Genomic DNA, 25514 nt, shown 5'->3' on the forward strand with positions numbered 1-25514 from the left:
GTTTACATAAGTGTTACGTGAATGGGGCTGTGCGTAGGTTACGTTCACGTCGAAAGCATCGAGCCGACGTTTCTTAGGGAGTATATGCGACGTGATTCTGAGCATGCGCGCGCATGCGCCGTACAAACGGCCATTCATTTACATGGGGTCATGGCTAATTTAAATGAAGAACGCCCCCTACCTGCCTATTTTGAATTAGGCGGGCTTACTCTGGCCTATTTACACTACGCCGGCGCAACGTACGGCGCCAGATCTTTGAGAATACTGGTCTGGGCTCCCTATTTTACGTCGGCGTAGCGCATATGAGATGCCCTACGCCGGCCAAAAGATAGGCCCAGCTACCTGAATCTAGCTCCCAGTCTTCAAAAATCAAAGAAATGTTGACCAATTTTTTTAGGCCGTCTTCAGTGTCTTGGACACTTTTGCACAAAAGATCGGCCTATATATGTTCATGTATGGTAGAGAGACGCTCCTATTCTTTGGCACAGTACATCTGGCACAGAGTGATGCCCCACATTAAGACCCCCTCACCTCACACTGATCTTCGCTCGGACCCAGATGCAGCCTTTTCTGTTACCCCAACGCTAAACTTTTCTTTAACCCTAACACCAGGGATGCCCAACCTTTTGAAGAGCGAGGGCCACTTAAGTGACTTGGTAACCGGTCAAGGGCCACAATGAGTGGAGCAGGCGGACACAGCCCACTCTACTCTATGGGCCCTTCGATTCGAACCACCCAGGCGGAAGTTTTTATTTTTAACGGATCGGATTGGAGGTAGGCGGTGCACCTGCGGATCAGTTTGAAAGCAGCCCAGTAACCACTGCAGAACAGATATGCCCATATTTGGTATCACTCCACCTGTGACAGGAGCCGGTGCTATACAGGAAGCATCGGCTTATGCGGCTCTGCTCCGCGGAAAAAGGAAATGTTCCTGGACTGCCGCACTCTGATAGGCGATTTATTGAAACAAAATGAACAAAGGATAAAATCCAAAGCTGTATAACATCCAAAAATGCATAGCTATGACTAAGCATCTATCCATGATGTGAAACATGTTAGCTTTTTTGTCCCCTATGTCCACTTTCTACCATTGATTGCAGTGTTGCATGAATTTTTGGATGTTATACAGCTTTGGTCTTTATCCTTTGTTAATTTTGTTTCAATAAATCACCTATCAGAGTGCGGCAGTCCAGGCACATTTATTTTTTCCACGGATTAGCGCAGAATCTGCACCTGTCAGTACTACAGGGCTGGAGCACAGCATAGGTCGCAGGGCTTGAAGCGGTACTCTTTTCCATTGTCTGCTCCGTAGTCACTTGCTTTCTCTACCGCAGGCTTCATTCACAACACTGATGCTCTGGAATGACGGATCGGCGATCCACAATCTCGGGGTGCCGACCAGCCATCCGAGAGCAAGAGGTCGTGGGACACATCAGAGGGCTTCGCGGGCTACATGTGGCCCTTGGGCCTTTGGTTGGGCACCCCTGCCTAACACTAACTAACACAACACTAAAGAACTGCAGGCTGCACGTGCCTCGGGTAAGATCAGTGTTCATGATTCAACAATAAGAAAGAGACTGGAAAAAATGGCCTCCATGGGAGAGTCCCAATGCCAAAGCCACTGCTGACGAAAAAGAACACAAAGGCTCATCTCACATTTACCAAATCTTGATTATCCCCAAGACTTTTAGGCAAATATTCTGTGGACTGATGAGACAAAAATGTAACATTTTGGAAGGTGTGCGTCCCGTTATATCTGGCATAAAACTAATAATTCATAATTTCGTAACAAGAACATCATTCCACCAGTCAGACATAGTGGTGGTAGTGTGATGGTCTGGGGCTGCTTTGAAGCTTCAGGACCTGGACGACTTCCAATAATTGATGGAACCAGGAATTCTGACCTTTACCAGAAAATCCTAAAATTCGGCCATCAGTTTGTGACCTCAAGCTCAAGTGCACTTGGGTTATGCAGCAGGACAATGATCCAAAACACAACAACAAGTCCACCTCTGAATGGCTCAAACAAAGCAAAATGTAAGTTTTAATTTAAATTGAAATTTAAGCCTAGTCAAAGCCCGGACTTAAAGCCAATTGAGATGCTGTATCATGAGCTTACACAGGCTGTTCATGCTGGAAAACCCTCCAATGTGGCTGAATTAAAACAATTCTGCAAAAAAGAGTGGGGCCAAAATTGTTCCACGGCGATGTGAAAGACTCATTGCCAGTTATCACAAACTCTTGATTACAGTTGTTGCCGTCAAGGGTGGCACAACCAGTTATTAGGTTTAGGGGACAATTACTTTACATAAAGCCAGGCAGGTTTGGACAGCTTTTGTGCTTTAATAAATGAAACCATCATTTAAAAACTGCATTTTGTATTTACTTTGTGTAATAATAAAAATTTGTTTTATGATCTGAGTAATTTAAGTGTGAGAAATATGCAAAAAAAATTTAAATCAGAAAGGGGGCCAATACTTTTTCACAGCATTGTAGTTCTAAAACTACAGACCCCCATAGCAGTAACACTACTCCGCCATAGCCTTATAACTACTCCTCTATAGCCATAATACTACAGTTACCCCATAGCCCTAACACTACTCCCCCATATAACCCTAACACTACTCCCCCATATAGCCCTAACACTACTCCCCCATAGCCCTAACACTACTCCCCAATAGCCCTAACACTACTCCCCCATAGTCCTAACACTACTCCCCCATATATCCCTAACACTACTCCCCCAAAGCCCTAACACTACTCCCCCATAGCCCTAACACTACTCCCCCATAGCCCTAACACTACTCCCACATAACCCTAACACTACTGCCCCATAGCCCTAACACTACTCCCCCATAGCCCTAACACTACAGCCCACCTCCCAGGCCCCATAGCCCTGGCTTCACTCCCCTAGACGAACCCTTCTTTAAACACTAACCCTGTAACCACAATAGGGGCACAGACGCCAACAAAAGCCTGGGGGCTAACACTTCTAACCCTTCCTTCTAGTCCTGGCTGGAATTGAGCTTTATATAATTTAAGTAAGAAAATTCAGAGCCTCGCGCATAGGGGCCCAAGGCAATTCATGTAAATATGTAAATTGGGTGATGGAATGCTGAACAGTTGTCATAGAAACCTCTATTAGTGGAAAAACAAGTTTATTCACGTCTTATATATCCAGATCGCCTTTCTCTGCTGGGACATTATGGGCTATTACCGGCTGACCTAAATTGTCACTGTGCCACGTCTTCTTTTAGAGGACATTTATAATCCTTTTTTTTTTTAATCACTCAGATCTGCCCTGAGAGGATTGCAACAAAACTTGTATTGGTGTTGTAACCTCTGTCAGGTTTTTATTTAATAAAAGTGTGCACCCAGCAGGAAGGGGGAAAGCTAGCAGAAAGTGTGCACCTCCTGGAAAGTGTGAGCCTGGTACAAGTGTGGGAACCTAGCGGAAGGTGTGAACCTAGTAGAAAAGTGTGAGCTTAGCGGAAATTATGAACGTAGCAAAAAGTGTGAGCTTAATAGAAAGCGTGAGCCTAGCAGAAAAGTGTGCACCTAGCGGGAAAATGTAAGCCTAGTAGAAAAGAGTGAGCCTTGTAGAAGAGTGTGAACCTAGCAGAAAGTGTGCACGTAGTGGAATATGTGAACATAGCAGAAAGTGGGAAAGCTAGCAGAAAGTGTGAGCCTATCGGAAAGTGTGAGCCTAGTAGAAAAGTGTGAACCTAGCGGAAAGTGTGGGAACCTAGTTGAAAAGTGTAAGCCTAGTATAAGAGTGTGAACCTAGTGGAAAGTGTGCATGTAGTGGAAAAATATGAACCTAGCAGAAAGTGTGAGCCTAGTAGGAAAGTGTAAGCCTAGCACAAAAGTGTAAGCCTAGTAGAAAAGGGTGAGCTTAGCTGAACCTAATAGAAAAGTATGAGCGTAGCGAAAAGTTTGAACCTAGCGGAAAGTGTGCACCTAGTAAAAAAGTGTGCACCTAGTAAAAAAAGTGTGAGCCTAGTAGGAGAGTGTGAACCTAGTAGAAAAGTGTGAGCCTAGTAGAAAAGTGTGAGCCTAATAGAAAAGCGTGAGCCTAGTAGAAAAGTGTGAACCTAGTAGGAGAGTGTGAGCCTAGTAGAAAAGTGTGAGCCTAGTAGGAGAGTGTGAACCTAGTAGAAAAGTGTGAGCCTAATGGAAACGTGTGAGCCTAGTAGAAAAGTGTGAGCCTAGTAGAAAATTGTGAGCCTAATAGAAAAGCGTGAGCCTAGAAGAAAAGTGTGAGCCTAGTAGAAAAGTGTGAGCCTAATAGAAAAGCGTGAGCCTAGTAGAAAAGTGTGAGCCTAGTAGAAAAGTGTGAGCCTAGTAAAAAAATGTGAGACAATTTAAAAAGTGTGAACCTAGTAGAAAAGTGTGAGCCTAGTAGGAGAGTGTGAACCTAGTAGAAGAGTGTGAGCCTAATAGAAAAGTGTGAACCTAGTAGAAAAGTGTGAGCCTAGTAGAAAAGTGTGAGCCTAATAGAAAAGCGTGAGCCTAATAGAAAAGCGTGAGCCTAGTAGAAAAGTGTGAGCCTAGTAGAAAAGTGTGAGCCTAGTAGAAAAGTGTGAGCCTAGTAGGAGAGTGTGAACCTAGTAGAAAGGTGTGAGCCTAGTAGGAGAGTGTGAACCTAGTAGAAAAGTGTGAACCTAGTAGGAGAGTGTGAACCTAGTAGGAAAGTGTGAACCTAGTAGAAAAGTGTGAGCCTAGTAGGAGAGTGTGAGCCTAGTAGAAAAGTGTGAGCCTAGTAGAAAAGTGTGAGCCTAGTAGAAAAGTGTGAGCCTAGTAGAAAAGTGTGAGCCTAGTAAAAAAAGCTTGAGCCTAGTAAAAAAGTGTGAGCCTAGTAGGAGAGTGTGAACCTAGTAGGAGAGTGTGAGCCTAGTGGGAGAGTGTGAGCCTAGTGGGAGAGTGTGAGCCTAGTGGGAGAGTGTGAGCCTAGTAGGAAAAGCATGAGCATAGCGAAAAGTATGAGCTTAAAGGGAAGTGTGCACCTCCCGAAAAGCGTTAGCCTAGCAGAAAAGTGTGAGCTTAGTGGAAAGTGTGAGCTTAGTGGAAAGTGTGAGCTTAGTGGAAAGTGTGAGCCTAGGTGTAAACCTAATAGAAAAGTTTAAGCCTGACAGAAAGTGCGAGGCTAGCAGAAAAGTGCGAGCCTATCATTAAAGTGACCCAGTTACAAGACAGGCAAGATCCCAGTGTGGTGGATTTCAGCGGGAGAAATAACTGTATTTTTAGTAGGACACTCACATGGGGGGGGGGGGGGGGGGAGCTGCCACAGTGACTTTAAAGTGATGCATTAGGGAGAACGCCATCTAATTATAGCGCCGAAAGTGACAGAAACACAAAGCAGGAAAATGCTGACGGGCTGAGATAAAAGACGCAGGGTGCTCAGGCTGCCCGCATTCCACACACACACCCAGGACACAAAATACACACAAACTCCACTCCTGTAACATCTGTATATGTAACACAATACAACGTTTAATCTGCCCAATACAAACCGTAATGATATAATATATGACAGAATATAATATATAATGTAATATAATTCGGTCATTGGGGCTCAGAACTCGGTAGCAGGATCTGATTTTTTTTTATTTCATATCATTGCAATATTGGATAGTATAATATATTTTTCCATTCAATCATTTAGATCTGTTTCTTGTGTAATTTAATGGAAGCATATTAACACGTATTTTTAAACTCAAGAACAACAATGTAAAATAATGCACCTTACCAGTCCTAAAAACGCGATGGCAGAAAAAGGCCAAGCAGTCCATTGAGTCTGCCCATTTTTTTTTTTTTTTTGTAAGAATACCCCTTACATCAGTGATCAGTGAGAAGAATACCCCTTACATTAGTGATCAGTGAGAAGAATACCCCTTCCATTGTAGGTCAGTGGGAAAAATCTTCCCATTAAGATTATATATGTATTTTATGTATACTGTATTATTTCCCATGAAAGCTTCCCTTGTGTAGACAACTGAAAGCACTGAGATTGCCGCTGGACACCGCCATCTTGAATGTGATGTTGGCAGCCCCAGCAGACTCCAGTGACCATCTATAGTATTCCCCTGGAGGGTGGTGGAGAAGTTGGGCCAGCACACACATTAACTATACATTGGTGATCAGTGGGAAGAATGCCCCTTACATTGGTGGTCAGTGGGAAGAATGTCCCTTACATTGGTGGTCAGTGGGAAGAATGTTCCTTACATTGGTGATCAGTGGGAAGAATGCTCCTTACATTGGTGATCAGTGAGAAGAATGTCCCTTACATTGGTGATCAGTGGGAAGAATGTCCCTTACATTGGTGATCAGTGAGAAGAATGTCCCTTACATTGGTGATCAGTGAGAAGAATGTTCCTTACATTGGTGATCAGTGAGAAGAATGCTCCTTACATTGGTGATCAGTGGGAAGAATGCCCCTTACATTGGTTATCAGTGGGAAGAATGTTCCTTACATTGGTGATCAGTGGGAAGAATGTTCCTTACATTGGTGATCAGTGGGAAGAATGTTCCTTACATTGGTGATCAGTGAGAAGAATGCCCCTTACATTGGTGATCAGTGGGAAGAATGTTCCTTACATTGGTGATCAGTGGGAAGAATGCCCCTTACATTGGTGATCAGTGGGAAGAATGTTCCTTACATTGGTGATCAGTGGGAAGAATGTTCCTTACATTGGTGATCAGTGGGAAGAATGTCCCTTACATTGGTGATCAGTGAGAAGAATGTCCCTTACATTGGTGATCAGTGTCTGCCTTTTGGGAAGTTGAATGGGCAGATGGATGAACTTTCCATGTTTTCTGTCTTAGTTATTGTTTGTTAAGATTCTTACAGACTCGCAGTGTGCACATAAAAGCCTCCCCCGTCCTCGAGGTACACAACTCACCAGTTGAGGTGGACCTGCCTTGTATGACAAGACACAACTGTCTATCCTGACACTGAGTCATCCTCCCACCTGACCTATAAATCTGATTACTCAGAGCGGCTTATCCACGTCATGTTTAATGACAATTGTCAGTGACAGTAACACCTTCACTGTCGGATCAGCGATGTCACTGAAGATTTCCAACGCAACCTGCAATGAGACCGTCAAGCTTACTCATTAAACTGACCCTGTTCCCAGACCGCTCTTTTCAACAAAAATCTTCCTATAAAATTATATGTGCAATTAAAGTATTTTATGTATATTATTTCCTGTGAAAGCTTCCCTTGTGTAGACATCCGATAGCACCGAGACTGCCGCTGGACACCGCCATCTTGAATGTGATGTTGGCAGTCCCAGCAGACTCCAGTGACCATCTATAAATTGCGTGTCGCAGATGGCACACTAATGATGCGAAAAGCGAACAATTTCATGATCGACAAGGATTTTCATTCAGTTTTCGACTCATCTGTGGCCGGCTTCAAGTGTTACTAAACCCACAGCAGTAAAATCAGTGGGGTAGATTCACATACCTTTAGGCGGGCGTAGCGTATCTCCTATACGCTACGCCGCCGTAACTTTGAGAGGCGAGTATGGTATTTTCAAAGATACGGCGGTGTAGCGTATTAGGGCCGGCGTAAGCCCGCCTAATTCAAATGTTGAAGCTGTGGGCGTGTTTTATGTATATTAACTGTGACCCCACGTAAATGACGTTTCGATCGAACGGCGCATGCGCCGTCCGTGGACGTATCCCATTGCGCATGCTCCAAATGACGTCGGCAAATCGTCATGCTTTTATTTTATGTATTTAGCAGTTTTATATTTACTGAAATAATAGAATTTCCATGTTCTGTGTACTGTGGGAGACGAGATATAATGAATTTAGGCTCCTGGGTTTAGTAACCCTTTAGGTTTAGATGTGCGGCAAACTTTGTGTTGACAGGCTGTGAGGAGGCGCTATCTTGTATCCTATTTGAAAACCCTATAAATGTCGCACTACCACAGTGCAACTGCGTAGACCTAAAACAAAGGAAAAAAAGGGGAAGCGCAACACGCAATAAAACGCTTTATTGACTGAGTTTTATTACATGTCGTTTTGCACTTCCCCCTTTTTCCTTTGTTTTTTGTCTTTACTTTGCTCATGCGATCATGGGATTGATGCGGCCCATCTTGTGCATATAAGAGAGGAATAATGGTGTCATCTTTTCCAGCTCAGTACACACTATTAAGTCTCCAGGCCCCGTACACACGACCGAGTTTCTCGGCAGAATTCAGCCAGAAACTCGATCGGAGCTGTATTCTGCCGAGAAACTCGGTCGTGTGTACACTTTTCACCGAGGAACTCGTCGAGACAAATAGAGAACATGTTCTCTATTTCCTCGTTGTTCAATGAGGAAAGTTGGCTCGCCGAGATCCTCGGTGGCTTCAACACTGAACTCGACGAGGAACTCGATGTGTCTGGCACGTCGAGTTCCTTCGGACGTGTGTACGGGGCCTCACACACACGATCGGATTTTCATTCGGACAAAGACGTGGAATTTTGTCCGAAGGGCGTTGGCCGTGAACTTGTTCTGCATACAGACGGCAGAACTTTTTCAGCCAACATTCACCAAACAATGTGGTTTTTCTGCTCTTTAGCGCCACCCTTTGGGCAACTTCTGCTAATGTTGACTTATGGTTAGCATTGCGATCGGATAATCCAACAAGACACATTTGTTGTCGGACAGTTTTAAAGCATGCTATAAAACATTTGTTTTCGGAAATTCCGATCGGGTGTATGAGGCTTAACCACTTAAGGACCGCCTCCTGCACATATACGTCGGCAGAATGGCACGGCTGGGCACAAGCACGTACAGGTACGTCCTCTTTAAGTGCCCAGTCGTGGGCGCGCGCCCGCAACCTGGTCCGAAGCTCCGTGACCGCGGGACCCGCGGACCCGATCGCCGCTGGAGTCCCGCGATCGGTCCCCGGAGCTGAAGAACGGGGAGAGTCTGTGTGTAAACACAGCTTCCCCGTTCTTCCCTGTGGCGCTGTCATTGATCGTGTGTTCCCTGTTATAGGGAAACACAATCAATGACGTCACACCTACAGCCACACCCCCCTACAGTTAGAAACACAAATGAGGTCACACTTAACCCCTTCAGCGCCCCCTTGTGGTTAACTCCCAAACTGCAATTGTCATTTTCACAGTAAACAGTGCATTTTTAATGCATTTTTTGCTGTGAAAATGACAATGGTCCCAAAAATGTGTCAAAATTGTCCGAAGTGTCCGCCATAATGTTGCAGTCACGAAAAAAATCGCTGATCGCCGCCATTAGTAGTAAAAAAAAAACATAATGAATAAAAATGCAATAAAATGATCCTCTATTTTGTAAACGCTTAAAATTTTGCGCAAACCAATCGATAAACGCTTATTGCGATTTTTCTTACCAACAATAGGTAGAAGAATACGTATCGGCCTAAACTGAGGATTTTTTTTTTTTATATATTTTTGGGGGATATTTATTATAGCAAAAAGTAAAAAATATTGCATTTTTTTTCAAAATTGTCGCTCTATTTTTATTTATAGCGCAAAAAATAAAAACCGCAGAGGTTATCAAATACCACCAAAAGAAAGTTCTATTTGTGGGAAAAAAAGGACGCCAATTTTGGTAGGGAGCCATGTCGCACGACCCCGCAATTGTCAGTTAAAGCGACGTGGTGCCGAATCGCAAAAACTGGCCAGGTCCTTTACCTGCATAAAGGTCCGGGTCTTAAGTTGTTAAGAAAATCGGATGAATGATTGTCCGGTTTTCCTCGATGTTTCACAACAGGTAAAAACTGAGGATGGTACTAATTGTAGGAAAATTCTCATACGACAAAGGCTTTTTTTTTTGTTGTTATTTGTTTCAGATTGTGCGCAATCATTCGTATCTGACTTTTTTTGTGCGAAAACAGGACACATTAAACGAAAATTGTTTGTTTTGCTATCATAATAAACGTAATGCCCCGTACACACGATCGGATCCAAGGTTTTTCCGACGGAATTCCGCTCAAGCTTGGCTTGCATACACGCGGTCACACAAAAGTTCTCTGAACTCTCGACCGTCAAGAACGCGGTGACGTACAACACTACGACAAGCCAAGAAAATTAAGTTCAATGCTTTCGAGCATGCGTCAAATTGACTCCGAGCATGCGTTGGAATTGCTACAGACGATCGGAATTTCCGATTGGAATTTTTTCCATCTGAAAAATTGAGAACCAGCTCTCAATCTTTTGTAGGGCGGAAATTACGACAGCAAAAGTCCGATGGAGCTCAAATCTGACTTTTGCTGTCTTAAAATCCGATCGCGTGCACGCGGCATTAGTTATAATATTGCACTTTTTATGACTAACATTTTATTATATTTATTTAGGCTTTTGCACTACAAAAAGCTTGTCAATTTCTGACCCTTTTTCACGCCACTCTTCACCCTGCAGGCGTATGAGAAGAGGTTCCCCACCTGCCCGCTCATCCCGGTGTTCCTGGGCAGTGATATCCTATATGAGCACAGAAGTGAAGACGGCTCATTGCACATGGTGGAGCGCAGCTGTAAGCTCAACGTCGATGCTCCCCGCCTCCTGAAAAAGGTTATTTTCTGCTTATACTACTTATTGTTTCTGATTGCTGTGAGTGGATGTGGTCTTTTATAAGGGTTTATTTATACCAACAGCAGGTGGATTGCGTCTCAGAGGCATTTGATAGGGAGTCTGAGCACCTGCTGTGCCCATTACGAGGGTCTCCCACCAATCCTTCTCTGAGTTCCTGGGTCTTCACACCTTCTGTGCCCATTACGAGGGTCTCCCATCAATCCTACTCTGAGTTCCTGGGTCTTCACACCTTCTGTGCCCATTACGAGGGTCTCCCATCAATCCTACTCTGAGTTCCTGGGTCTTCACACCTTCTGTGCCCATTATGAGGGTCTCCCACCAATCCTACTCTGAGTTCCTGGGTCTTCACACCTTCTGTGCCCATTATGAGGGTCTCCCACCAATCCTTCTCTGAGTTCCTGGGTCTTCACACCTTCTGTGCCCATTACGAGGGTCTTCCATCAATCCTACTCTGAGTTCCTGGGTCTTCACACCTTCTGTGCCCATTACGAGGGTCTTCCATCAATCCTACTCTGAGTTCCTGGGTCTTAACACCTTCTGTGCCCATTATGAGGGTCTCCCATCAATCCTTCTCTGAGTTCCTGGGTCTTCACACCTTCTGTGCCCATTACGAGGGTCTCCCACCAATCCTACTCTGAGTTCCTGGGTCTTCACACCTTCTGTGCCCATTACGAGGGGCTCCCACCATCCCTGCCCTGAGTTACTGGTTCTTCACACCTTCTGTGCCCATTATGAGGGTCTCCCACCAATCCTTCTCTGAGTTCTTGGGTCTTCACACCTTCTGTGCCCATTACAAGGGTCTCCCACCAATCCTACTCTGAGTTCCTGGGTCTTCACACCTTCTGTGCCCATTATGAGGGTCTCCCACCAATCCCACTCTGAGTTCTTGGGTCTTCACACCTTCTGTGCCCATTACGAGGGTCTCCCATCAATCCTTCTCTGAGTTCTTGGGTCTTCACACCTTCTGTGCCCATTATGAGGGTCTCCCACCAATCCCGCTATGAGTTCTTGGGTCTTCACACCTTCTGTGCCCATTATGAGGTTCTACCACCAGCCCCTTCTTTAAAGTCCTGGGTCTGCACACGTGCTGTGCCCATTATGAACTGCTCCCACCATCCCTTTCATAAGTACCCAGGTCTGCATGCCTGCTGTGCCCATTATGAGGGGCTCCCACCATCCCTGCCATATGTTCCTGGGTCTGCACACCTCCTGTGCCCATTATGAAGGGGCTCCCACCATCCCTGCCCTGAGTTACTGGGTCTGCACACCTCCTGTGCCCATTATTATGGGTTCCCGCCATTCCCTGCACTAAGTTTCTGGGTCTGTAGACCTGCTGTGCCATCTGCACATCTGCTGTGCCCATTATGAGAAGCTCTCACCATCCCTGCCCTGAGTTCCTGGGTCTGCACACCTCCTGTGCCCATTATGGGGGGTTCCCACCATCCCTGCATTATGTTCCTGGGTCTGCACATCTGCTGTGCCCATTATGAGGGGCTCTCACCATCCCTGCCCTGAGTTCCTTGGTCTGCACATACTATGAAACATGTAACAGGAGAAGCTGGAACACACATGTGTGGACAGGAACACCCAAAACCCCTCTGGAAGACGTGAGCAGAGTCAATCTTTTTGGCAGTTGGAATATCTAAGACATATAAGAGGCTGACTGAGAGCTATCTTTATTTAATTTTTTTCACAATCATCAGAAATCAGACTGAGAGTGGGAGGTACTGCACTCTCAACCAATCAGCTTGTGTTGCGTATCATTCTTATTTTCTGTGTTTCAGGCCCTTTGGGGCTGGAGGAGGGGGGGTGGGGTGGTTCCTAGTTCCTCATGTTTCCCATAGTGGGGTGGGGTTTTACTTTAATAAACACATTCCACGCACTGTATTTCTGACGATGGGTTCTGCTCCCCTCCGCAGATTGCCGGGGTAGAATTTGTCCACTTCATCCAGAAGAACACCTTGAATTGGAAAGAGCGAACCCTACACATTGAAGCCCACAACGAGACCTTTTCCACCCGCGTCCTGGTGAACGAGACCTGCAGGTACTCTGTAAGTTCATCATAAACATAAGCAACTGTTTCCGTGTGTTTTCAATGGGTGTCTCTCAGATCTTACGGGTCACTGACAGTTATCCTGCATTACCTAAGAGTACACCTGGGTGGTTATATTAGCTGTTCCTCTTCAGGGGCCACCACCAACGACCCTGGATTGTCCATACATGACTTGTATTACATATGGCGCACAACCTGAAATGCGGTCTCTAACAACTTAGGGCCCTTTCACACGGAGCGGATCAGTAATGATCCGCTCCGTGTGTCCGCAATGCTCAGCGGGGATCCTCCGTAAAATCCCCGCTGAGCTGGCAGCTGAGAGGGCGGTCCCCGCACACTGTGCAGGGACCTCCCTGTGTTTCCTCCGCTCTCCCCTATGGGGGATCGGATGAACACGGACCGTCTGTCCGTGTTCATCCGATCCGATCCGGCAGACGGAAGAAAAATAGGATTTCTTCCATCTGCAAATGCGGATCTTTGCGGTGGCGGACGATTACGGGTGTCAGCGGATGGTCATCCGCTGACACCCGTAATCACATAGGGACCCATGTATATCCCGTTTTCATCCGCAACAGACGGATGAAAATGCGGACATACGGTCCGTACATGTGAAAGGGCCCTTATGCTGCCCACCATGGCATCCCCAAGATCAGTCATTGATAGTCTCTTCTGTAACTACATGGAATAGGAGTTCAGACTTCACTGGCTGCATGCTTTTACTAGGTTAGTGATATGATAAGTAGTGAAGCCAGGATGGCAATGAGACATTCATTCCCTCGCTGTGGTGCCTCTGTCCACGGACCCCCATCCAGATGGAATTCCACGCTGATTACCCCCACGTTAGACAATGGTGACTGTAACAGGCAGATAACCTTCTGGGCTCATAGTAAAATACTTTCCACAACAATCTGTACAAACTTTCCAACAGGCCCGGACAGCTGCCAGATACGGCAGCGATGAATCTCTTATAACAAGCAAGATTTAACTTGTCTGTTGGTAGGAATGTCACTCATCACAGGGACACTTTGATGTCACATTCCTGGTCATGGCTGCAGACTAGTGTCAGAATAGAAGATAATGGATGCCATTGTTAAAAATATGTGCAATCACTAAAATCTCATAGAACCTTTAACACGTTCATTCCATTTCAAAAGTCGTTTTAAATCTGCGGCTTTTCTCGGTGATCCTGCCATGTCCGGCCACTTCCTGTCATAGGGTGACAACGCCTTTGTCTCTCTCTCCCCCCTTCCTTATCTCTATGTCAACCTGTTTAGCTTCGTATACACGCTCGGTTTTCTCGGCAAGAACCAGCAAGAAAACTGCTGGCAGAGCTGCCGAGTAAACCGAGCGTGTGTACGAGGCTTTGAGGTTTCTCGTCTGGAAATCTGCCCAGAATCTCGACATGAAAAATAGAGAACTTACTCTCTATTTTCTCGTCGAGATTTTTGTCGGCCTGTTTCCCGACGAGAAACCTGAGCGTCTGTATACTTACCTGTCGCCGTGGAAACCCGCGCATGCTCGAAATGACTTTGACGCATGCGCGGTAGCTTCCTAGACATAGGTAGGGTGCAGCAAGATGGCGGCGATGGCATCGAATGTGGCGTCGTACGCGATGACGTCACTGCATTCTTGCCTTTCAAGAGAACCGCGGTTCTTTTGAAAGGAGAGTCTGTACACTCGGGCGGCAAGAGATTCTTGCCAAGAATCTTGTCAGGAAAAACAACGTTTTTTTCCTGACGAGATTCTGGCCCGTGTGACTTATCTCTTACTACCCCTTCTCTTTCTCTCTCCCTTCATTTCTCATCCCCACCACTATATATATATATATATATATAAAAAATTGGTGTGTGTGTGTATATATATATATAAAATCTCTCATAATTCTAGCCGGGCTCTAACTACAAGTTGTATTAACATAAAGCCTAGGGTTATGTCTTACCTACAAAGCTGAAGTCTTTTTTGGTATGTCTTAAAAAAAAATGAGGATGGGGAGTAATGCAGAATTTCACCCCCCCCCCCCCCTTGGTTCTCTGCTCCAGGGGGCCCATGCCTGAAGCTGTGTGAGGGGCCCCATAATTCCTGGTCAGTATATCACTCAATGTCACTTGTCATTTTCTTTATTTCAAACCAGAAAAATGTGCATGTGGTATATTTCTGGTGAAGCATTTAGCCATTCGGAAGCAAATAGCGCCATCGTGTGGTCATATTGTGTTACAGGAACTTCCAGTATAGAACATGCGGAGAGATTTTTTATACCTAAAGTCTATTGGCTAGATTCACAAAGAGTTACGCCGGCGTATCAGTAGATACGCCGTCGTAACTCGGAATCTGCGCCGTCGTATGTTTAAGTGTATGCTCAAACTGAGATACACTTAAACCTAGCTAAGATACGACAGCCTGCGCCGTCGTATCTTAGGGTGCAATATTTCCGCTGCCCGCTAGGTGGCGATTCCGCTGAGTTCGACGTAGAATATGCAAATGAATAGATACGCCGATTCACGAACGTATGCTTGCCCGTCGCAGTAAAGATACGCCGTTTCCGTAAGAGGTACGCCGGCGCAAAGATAAAGCTGCCCCCTAGGTGGCCTAGCCAATGTTATGTATGGCCGTCGTTCCCGCGTCGAAATTTGAAAATTTTACGTCGTTTGCGTAAGTCGTCCGTGAATGGGGCTGTACGTAATTTACATTCACGTCGAAACCAATACGTCCTTGCGGCTTACTTTGGAGCAATGCACACTGGGATATGTACACGGACGGCGCATGCCGTTTTTTGTAAAAAACGTCAATCACGTCGGGTCACCAATCATTTACATAAAACACGCCCCCCTCATCCTCATTTGAATTAGGCGCGCTTACGCTGGCCACCATTTACGCTACGCCGCAGTAACTTAGGAGGCAAGTGCTTTGTGAATACAGCACTTGCCTCTCTGACTTAAGGCGGCGTAGCGTAAATACGATACGCTACGCCGCCTGAAAGATGCGCCCATCTACCTGAATCCAGCTATATATTATTATTATTATTATACAGGGTTTATATAGCGCCAATAGTTTGCACAGCACTGTACAACATGAGTGCAGACAGTACAGTTACAATACAATTCTATCTTTATGTACGTTTTTATTATTATGTTCAAGATTATAAATAAATACATGTTTTTTTATATTTTTATTTTAAGGGGATATGAAATCTTTCATATTCATTTATAGTGTAGTGCATATAGCTGTAGTCTTTTACATGAACAATAATACTATGCTGAATGAAGCCCAGTAAATTATCACATCAGTGACCCTTCGCTTATCAGACGGCTCAGCAGGAGGTTTCTGAAAGAAAGGTCCATTGTATGCTAATACGAAAAGACTGTTGCGCATGCATGTTTCTGATGTGCGTAGGTGCACTTGAACACTTAGCAATGACGTAAGTGCCAAATGACCTATTTAAGCTGGACTGTGACATGGACAGATTGCTGAGTGATCTTCAGCTAGTCCCTGACTTGCCTTTGACCTGCCTTTTGGATTCTTGTGTTTTCTTTTCATAATCTCAGCCCGTGTTTTGGACACTGTATCCAGCATTCTGATTTGGTACCAGCTATGATCTGACCTTGGCTTGTATCCTGACTCTGCTTCCTCCTTATGTTCCTGTACTTTATTCCCCAGCAGTGTTGCCAACCGTCCATATTTTTACGTTTGTAAATGTCCGTAGTTGCGGGAATGTGCCAGTAAAAATAGCAGAGATCGGTTCGGCTTGGAACTGCGCATGGTGATTGGAGGCAGGGGGTGATGGTGGCTGCGATGGCACCGCAGAGGGGGATGGAGGCAGGGGGCAATGGAGGCAGGGGGAGATTGGAGGCAGGGGGTGTTAGTGGCAGGGGGTGTTGGTGGCACCGCAGAGGGGGATGGTGGCACCGCAGAGGGTGGGGGATGAAGACAGGGGTTGTTGGTGGCACCGCAGAGGGGGATGGAGGCAGGGGGTGATTTTGAGGCAGGGGGCCTGGGGGAGATTGGAGGCAGGGGGTGTTAGTGGCAGGGGGTGTTAGTGGCAGGGGGTGATTGGAGGCACCGCAGAGGGGGATGGTGGCATCGCAGAGGGTGGGGATGGAGAAAGGGGTTGTTGGTGGCACCACAGAGGGGGATGGAGGCAGGGGGTGATTGGAGGCAGGGGGTGATTGGAGGCAGGGGGAGATTGGAGGCAGGGGAGATTGAAGGCACCGCAGAGGGGGATGGAGGCAGGGGGTGATGTGACTAAATAATTTGCCCTTTTTATATCGAAAATAACAAAAATATGATTTTTTACCTTAATATCTACCTTAAATCACATTCATTGCTATTTGCCTAGCGTACTTGTTTGTAGCCTAAATACTGAAATTTGCACCTAAAAATTTAATTTAGTAACTTTTGTGAAATGCCAGTAAAAACGTGGCTGTGCCAGTAAATTTCGGGTGTCGTGCCAGTAAATTTCTATCTGGTAGGTTGGCAACACTGTTCCCCGGGTGACCTCTGGCTAGTGTCCTGGCATCATTTCTGTCCACTAATTGGGTGCTATCATGTTCCTGCCTCTAGTCCTTATGGTTTGGTACACAGTCGTCTGTCTCGCATCCAATAGCAGGCACTTCCCGCAACATAAGCTTTTGTGCCACTCTGTTTGCTCACGTCTTCTGTTACCACTACCAGGGTTGGAAAACAAGACGTGCAAGAGAAGAGCCCCCTTTTCAACTTGATCTCCATCAGACACATGACAAATGGAGCTGCAAACCAAGCTGTGCTGTCTCAACTTGCCAGCGCTCTGGGAATCCTTTGTCTTGTATTACATGATTATATCCAAAACAGAGCTTGTAATTTGCTGGGAAAAAAAATAATATTAAACAATGGTTGAAAGTGTAACCATATTTTTTTTTTATACAAATATAAAAAAGTAAAAAAAAACTAACCCAATACCATTATAGTTTTATGTTAAAGCCTAACTCTGGCAATATTATATTTTTTTAAAGACCTCCCAGGTGTTCTTTAAAGAAAAAAAAACAGCATGGGTGCAGGTCCTGGCAATGGCAACAGTGATGATGGAGTTCTTTTTTGGGTTCTAGGTTCACCCTGACAATGAGGAATGGACGTGCTTTGAGCAGACGGCCTCTCTGGACATCAAGTCTTTCTTTGGCTTCGAGAGCACAGTGGAAAAGATCGCCATGAAGCAATACACCGCCAACATCAAGCGGGTAAGTCCTCCCAAGTAATTGCTTTCTTTTTTTTTTACTGTTACTTTTGTTCTGAAACCTCGTTATAAAGGCATGCTCCAGTTAACATTGGGCTAGATTCACGTAGCTGCGCCCCTTCTTACGGCGGCGCAGCGTATCGTATTTACGCTGCGCCGCCGTAAGTTTGAGAGGATAGTGCTGTATTCACAAAGCACTTGCCTCGTAACTTACGGTGGTGTATAGTAAATGGGGCCGGCGTAAGCGCGCGTAATTCAAAATATGATGAGGGGGGCGTGCTTTATTTAAATTATGGTGACCCCGCGTATTTAAATTTTTTTACGAACGGCGCATGCGCCGTTCGTGAAAGAATCCCAGTGCGCAGGCTCGAAATTCCGAGGCAAATCGTCATTGCTTTCGACGTAAACGTAAATTGCGTCCAGCCCTATTCGCAAATTTCGAAGCGGGAACGACATCCATACTTAACATTGGCTGCGCCACCTAATAGCAGGAGCAACGTTACGCCGAAAAAGCCTTACGCAAACAACGTAAATAAAACTACCGCCAGGCTCACGTACGTTTGTGAATCGGCGTAACTAGGTAATTTGCATACTCTACGCCGAAAACAACGAAAGCGCCCCTAGCGGCCAGCGTAAAAATGCACACAATTATACGCCGCCGCATTCAAGTTACGTCGGCGGAAGAAGCCTATTTTTTCGATGTATCTGCCTTGGAGAATCGGCGTAAAGATACGCCAGCGCAGATTTGAAATTACGGCGGCGTATCTGGAGATACGCCGCCGTAAATGCTACCTGAATCTAGCCCATTGAGTATAAAGCTTTAAGTTATATACCGGGAGGAAAGGCTACCTACAGAGAGGCTTTCACTCATCCATTGCTCTGGAGCTCCAGTATACATAGGGCTAGATTCACGTAGCTGCGCCCCTTCTTACGGCGGCGCAGCGTATCGTATTTACGCTGCGCCGCCGTAAGTTTGAGAGGCAGGTGCTGTATTCACAAAGCACTTGCCTCGTAACTTACGGCGGCGTAGCGTAAATGGGGCCGGCGTAAGCGTGCGTAATTCAAAAGATGATGAGGGGGGCGTGTTTTATTTAAATTATGGTGACCCCGCGTATTTTACATTTTTTACGAACGGAGCATGCGCCGTTCGTGAAAGAATCCCAGTGCACATGCTCGAAATTCCGACGCAAATCGTCATTGCTTTCGACGTGAACGTAAATTACGTCCAGCCCTATTCGCGAACGACTTACGCAAACAACGTAAAAAATTCAAATTTCGAAGCGGGAACGACGTCCATACTTAACATTGGCTGCGCCACCTAATAGCAGGAGCAACGTTACGCCGAAAAAGCCTTACGCAAACAAGGTAAAAAACTACCACCGGGCGCGCATACGTTTGTGAATCGGCGTAAGTAGGTAATTTGCATACTCTACGCCGAAAACAACGGAAGCGCCACCTAGCGGCCAGCGTAATGAATGCTCATGTGAATATTCGTATGAACGCTCATACAAAAAATCTTTGCACATTCTATGACTGGATGAATGTTGTTCGAAAACACAATTGATTTTTGGAATGAATGTTATGCTGGTCTTATGCATAAAGATTTTTATTCAATTTTTCATAAGAACCTGTGTTCAGAAATCAAGCATAATAATACATGATAGATCTATTTATAATCAAGAAAGTGTGTTCAAAAGCTTGAAAACATTTCTCCGCTTGATTTTAATATAGAAGGAAAGGAAAAAATGTAAAATGAAATAATTTGATTAAAATGAGGTAATAATACATAATATATTTTATATAACTTTTACGTAACTAATATATTCGCAGTGTGTGTATATATGTAAAGGGGAGAGAGAGAGAGAGAGAGAGAGAGAGAGAGAGAGAGAGAGCCTTGAAAAAGTATTCATTACGTTTTGTCACGTTACAACCAAAAATGTAAATGTATTTTATTGGGATTTTATGTGATGGACCAACACAAAGGGGCATATAATTGTGAAGTGGAAGGAAAATGATAAATGGTTTTTAACATTTTTTACAAATAAATATGTGAAAAGTGTGGCGTGCATTTGTATTCAGGCAATACTTTGTAGAACCGCCTTTCACTGCAATCACAGCTGCAAGTCTTTTTGGGGATGTCTCTACCAGCTTTGAACATCTAGAGAGGGACATTTTTGCCCATTCTTCATTGTAAAATATCTCAAGCTCTATCAGATTGGATGGAGAGCGTCTGTGAACAGAAATGTTCAAGTCTTGCCACAGATTCTCAACTAGATTTAGGTCTGGACTTTGACTGGGCAATTCTAACACAGCTGTGTTAAAAAAAAATCCCGAAAATCTAGAAGTGTAGTGCAATGCAGAGGAAAAGGGGAGCCACACTGATAGATACCTCTGAACCTTTTTGCTAATGATATCACTTTGCCACAACCACTTGTGAACTGATATGTTGAAATATTAGTTTGTATTTCAAAAGAGGCTGCCCTTATAACACATGTTGGCTACACTTGGACAGCTGGATTTAAGGTTATCTTCACCCCGTGCCCGTGACACTGGATGCTCTTACTTGCAGGGAAAAGAGGTCATTGAATTCTACTTGAATGAGTTGATATCTCAGGAAATCACTCACATCCCAAGATGGACTCCTGGTGGATCAGGGGGCTATAGCCCTATTTCTGGGAATGCCACCAGAGGATACCTCTCCAGCATTGATGGTTCCAGAGATGACCAGCAGGAGACGTCTACCCCGGGACTGGTTAGAGGAGAGCCTGGAGGACATAACCAGACTTCCGAACCAGATGGTAAGTCAAGGAAGTGAAGATTTTAGGTTTACATCCCCTGCGATGTACATGGAAAGGGCATTTTTTCTATCACAGACCCTTTAAAGTAAACCTGTACTCCTTTTTAAACCTGTAAAAACCAGAAGAGTCATGTCTAAGGCTGCATTCACACCTGAGCGTCGGTCGTTCTGCGTTTTTTTCGGCGTTTTTTTCCGGCCTTTTGTCGCGCGTATTCATGCTTATTTGCGTGTTTGCATACAGCGTTGTCCGACGTTTTTGTACTTTGACGTTTTTTATTTTAGCCAATAGGAAAAACTATCATCTTTTCATCACTTGTTGCTATGTTGGTAGATTTTTTTAATCTTCTGCATGGGCGACAAGTTCTATTGATTAAAGCGACGAAACGCCCGTAGCAAACGCCCGTTGTCGCGCAAGTCGCTTGAATCGAGCGTTTCCATTACTTTCTACGGGAAATGGAAAAGCTCAAATACGCCCAAACCGCCCGATACGCGCGACAAAAAAGGGTCCGGAACTTTTTTTGGCTACAGGCGATGGGCGTCAGGCGCATCAGCGTTCAGATGTGAACCATCCCCATAGACTTTAATGTATTTTGGTCCCTCTGGCGTTTGTGAGCGTCACGCTACAGGCGACAAAACGCCTAGGTGTGAATGGGCTCTAATAGCTAACACTGCAAGAGGTATGCTATTTATTACCTTTATTACCTTAAACTTTCTTCTGTGCCACTCACTCTTTCACTTTCCCATTGGGACTTGACTTTCCTCAACGTCCGCTCTTCAGCTAAATTCTGCCGTCTAACATCCTCCTGTCTAGTGTTGAGCAGAATATGCCATATTCGATTTCGCGATATATCTCGAATATATATTCGAATATTCAAGATATATTCGCTAAATTCGAATATTCGTGATATTTTATCGAAATTAAATGATTGCGATTTTTCGCTATTGCGAATGCGAAAATAATTGCGATTTTTTGATAACTGCGGTAGGAGCACTCTGATTGGCTCAGAATATTCGTGATATTTTATCGAAATATCGCAACATGCGAATGCGATATTTATTGCGAAATTTCGAGAAATGCTGGAGGAGCGCTCTGATTGGCTCAGAATATTCGTGATATTTTATCGAAATATCGCAACATGCGAATGCGATATTTATTGCGCAATTTCGACAAATGCTGTAGGAGCACTCTGATTGGCTCAGAATATTCGTGATATTTTACAATACAAAATAATTGCGAATATTCGGCAAATGCGGAAGGAGCACTCTGATTGGCTCAGAATATTCTTGATATTTTACAATACAAAATAATTGCGAATATTCGGCAAATGCGGAAGGAGCACTCTGATTGGCTCAGAATATTCTTGATATTTTACAATACAAAATAATTGCGAATATTCGGCAAATGCGGAAGGAGCACTCTGATTGGCTCAGAATATTCTTGATATTTTACAATACAAAATAATTGCGAATATTCGGCAAATGCAGAAGGAGCACTCTGATTGGCTCAGAATATTCGTGATATTTTACAATAGAAAATAAAAAGTGTTTTGCATTGGTGGTGATTCTTTACTCTATCCATCTGTCACAGCCATTTGTCAATCAAACACCTTGAAGATTGAACACGTTCATGCTGCATGCTTTGGACTTTTTTTCACTTCACATATCAAAGACATTTTTATGAAAGATTATTTTTCTATTATTGGGACTATATTTCTTTATATGTTTGTTTCACTGTGTATTTCACAAGTTATTTGCGCTTGCTTATTTTATAATTTGCCCACATGTCTTGTCACTAGACATATTTTTTATTCTTGTAGAGCGACTCCATTTTCTGTCTTGTATTAATTTATGTTGTATAACATTTTTGAGTTGCTGCTGTATTCTCCCCTTTTTTAAGGTATGCGCAATTTTTTCCTTCTTACAAAAAATAATAATATCAAACATACAAATATTCATAACATACACATACACAAAGCCCCCCCCTTTTGCATCAGAGACAATCAGAGTTCTCCTACCACAGTTATCGAAAATTCGCAATCATTTTCGCATTCGCAATAGCGAAAAATCGCAATTTTTTTTTTTTCAATTTGGCAACATAAAAGGATCGCATCAGCTTAGCTACTCGGCCCAGGGTCTCTAATCATACCAGCAATGCTTTTAGACGTCGATAGGATGTGATCTGTTTTAAAAATCAAATTGAAAAAATGCGAATATTCGGAATTGCGAATATTCACCGCGAAATTCGAAATATAGCGCGATTTCTCGAATATGCTATATTCGAGTCGAATATTCGCAATGCGAATATTCGTGAGCAACACTACTCCTGTCCAATGAGGGTGCACTTTCAAGCTAATAATAGAAAAGTCTGGCTCTAAAAATATATTTAAACTTAATAAAAAAACGGCACAGAAGAGGCAGATATCTCGAGGTATTGTTTTTAGGCAGTACTTTTACTTTTAAAAGTATAAAATGCTGTACAGGTTCACTTAAGTCCCATCCATAGTCCACTCAAACGATCAACCACATCCCTGCTATAGGACATGCCGTTTTACTAAGCTGAATCTTTTTGTGTGTTGGTATTTATTAGGTGTTAAACTGGAAGCTGAGTATATAGAGCGATATTTGGGACAGCTCACCCCAATGCAGGAAAGTACTTTAATCCACCTCCGACAGTGGTTGAAGGAAACGCACAAGGGCAAGGTAAGGACGTTGGGTTTCAAACATCCCTCATCTGTCTCTGTTGTGCAAATTTTTATTTGATATTTGAGTCATGAATATGTTTTGAGGGAGCAATTTAGATGCATTACATGCCACTTTCTATATATCTTATGCCTCGTACACACGGGCAAACGTGTCCGATGAAAACGGTCCGCCGGACCATTTTCAGCGGACATGCCCGCCCGGAGATTTCTGTATGATGGCTGTACACACCATCATACAGAAATCCGCGCGTACACGATACGCGGTGGCGAGGCCGCGCCGTCGCCGCGACGATGACGCAGCGACGTGCGTGGCCCTGGAAGTTCAATGCTTCCACGCATGCGTCAAAGTCATTCGACGCATGCGAGGGATGGCGGCCGCTCGGACATGTACTGTAAGTCTGTACAGACGACCGAACATGTCCGACGGACAGGATTCCAGCGGGCATGTTTCTAAGCAAGTTTAGAAACATTTGCCCGCTCGAAAACGGTCTGGCGGGCAAATGTACGCTGGAATCCTGTCCGCTCGGCTGTACAGACGACCGAACATGTCTGCTGAAACTGGTCCGCGGACCAGTTTCAGCAGACATGTTCGGTCGTGTGTACGGGGCCTTAGGGGTTCCCACAGCAAGATCTTCTCACTGGAGTACTTGACTCTATGCCTTCCAGCTGCTATTATTGCTCCTCCAGTCACATTATCTTTGTAAAATTTTCTATAGTACATGATTGGTCTAGACCAGAGGTCTCCCAACTACGGCCCGAGGACCAGATGTGGCCCTTTGCCAGCCTTTAATCCGGCCCTTGGGCACAATTCCTCCCACTGACACGAGGCACTAATCCTCCCATTGACACCAACAATGGGGCACTTTATTATCCACTGATACCAATGATGGGATACTACTTCTACTAATAGGGGGAATACTCCTCTTCCTATTGACCAACAACTCTGAGGCCATATACTGTATGTTTTCACTGATGCCGGGCCCATGACTTATTCTTCCCTTGCTAGCCCCAATCCGGCCCTCCTAAAGTCTAAAGGGCAATAAAGTGGCCCTTTGTTTGTAAAGTTTGGAGAACCCTGGTCTAGACCAGGGTTTCTGAACCAGGGTTCCGTGGAGTTTCCAGAGGTTGCGAGGTGTTCCTCAAACAATGAGAAATTCCTGCCTCTCAGATAGGTTCCCACCGATCCCTTTAGCTATCTGTAAGGGGGTAATTCTTTCCAATGACCACAAGTGTAAGGTGCATTATTCCCACCGACCATCACACTAATGTATCATGAGTTGTAGATATGATTATTTTTAGTAGAGGTTCCCTGAGCCTGTAACGTTATTTTAAGGGTTCCCCTGTGTTAAAAAGTTTGAGAAAGGCTGGTCTAGACTGCAAAGATTGAGTCCAGGGCTCTAGTAGTAGATATTTGCCTTTGGAGATTCTCAAAGGTAAATATCCACTACTAAGAGCCGGTTCACACAGGGGCGGCACGACTTCGGGGGCGACTCGGCCAGGCGACCTGAAGACGACTTCCAAGGCGACTTGCAAAATTACTTCTGTATAGAAGTCAATGCAAATCGCCCGAGTCGCCCCCGAAGTCGTACAATAACCTTTTTCTAAGTCGGAGCGACTTGTGTCGCTCCTATTAGAACGGTTCTATTCACTAGAATGGGACGCGACTTGTCAGGCGGCTGCGTCGCCTGACGAGTCGCCCCAGTGTGAACCGGGTCTTAAAGCGGGGGTTCACCCTTAGAGGGCACTTTTCCCCCTTCGCTTCCTGCTCGTTATTACTAGGGGAATCGGCTATTTATTTTAAAATATGTGCAGTACTTACCCGTTTACGAGACGCATCCTCTCCGTCGCTTCCGGGTATGGGCTTCGGGAATGGGCGTTCCTTCTTGATTGACAGGTTTCCGAGAGGCTTCCGACGGTCGCATCCATCGCGTCACGATTTTCCGAAAGAAGCCGAACGTCGGTGCGCAGGCGCAGTATAGAGCCGCACCGACGTTCGGCTTCTTTCGGCTACGAGTGACGCGATGGATGCGACCGTCGGAAGCCTCTCGGAAGAATGTCAATCAAGAAGGAACGCCCGCTCCCGAAGACCCATACCCGGAAGCGACGGAAGAAGATGCAGCTCGAAAACGGGTAAGTACTGCACCTATTTTAATACAAATAGCCGATTCCCCTAGACCGAACGAGCAGGAA

The 25514-nt window shown here is 44.9% G+C and overlaps 1 protein-coding gene across 2 annotated transcripts in view; it reads left to right on the top strand.

Moving 5' to 3' along the window:
• The window catches only part of SEC14L5 (SEC14 like lipid binding 5), a 91166-nt gene that overhangs the window by 52678 nt on the left and 12974 nt on the right, over positions 1-25514 (top strand). For both annotated transcript variants that reach the window (XM_040356388.1, XM_040356389.1), the window contains exons 4-8: positions 10399-10548; positions 12489-12620; positions 17701-17829; positions 20395-20623; positions 23210-23322. In XM_040356388.1, the coding sequence (XP_040212322.1) occupies positions 10399-10548; positions 12489-12620; positions 17701-17829; positions 20395-20623; positions 23210-23322 (753 nt within the window). The remainder of the gene's footprint in view (positions 1-10398; positions 10549-12488; positions 12621-17700; positions 17830-20394; positions 20624-23209; positions 23323-25514) is intronic.

The sequence above is a fragment of the Rana temporaria genome, chromosome 6 (assembly GCF_905171775.1).
Source record: "Rana temporaria chromosome 6, aRanTem1.1, whole genome shotgun sequence".
NCBI lineage: Eukaryota > Metazoa > Chordata > Amphibia > Anura > Ranidae > Rana > Rana temporaria.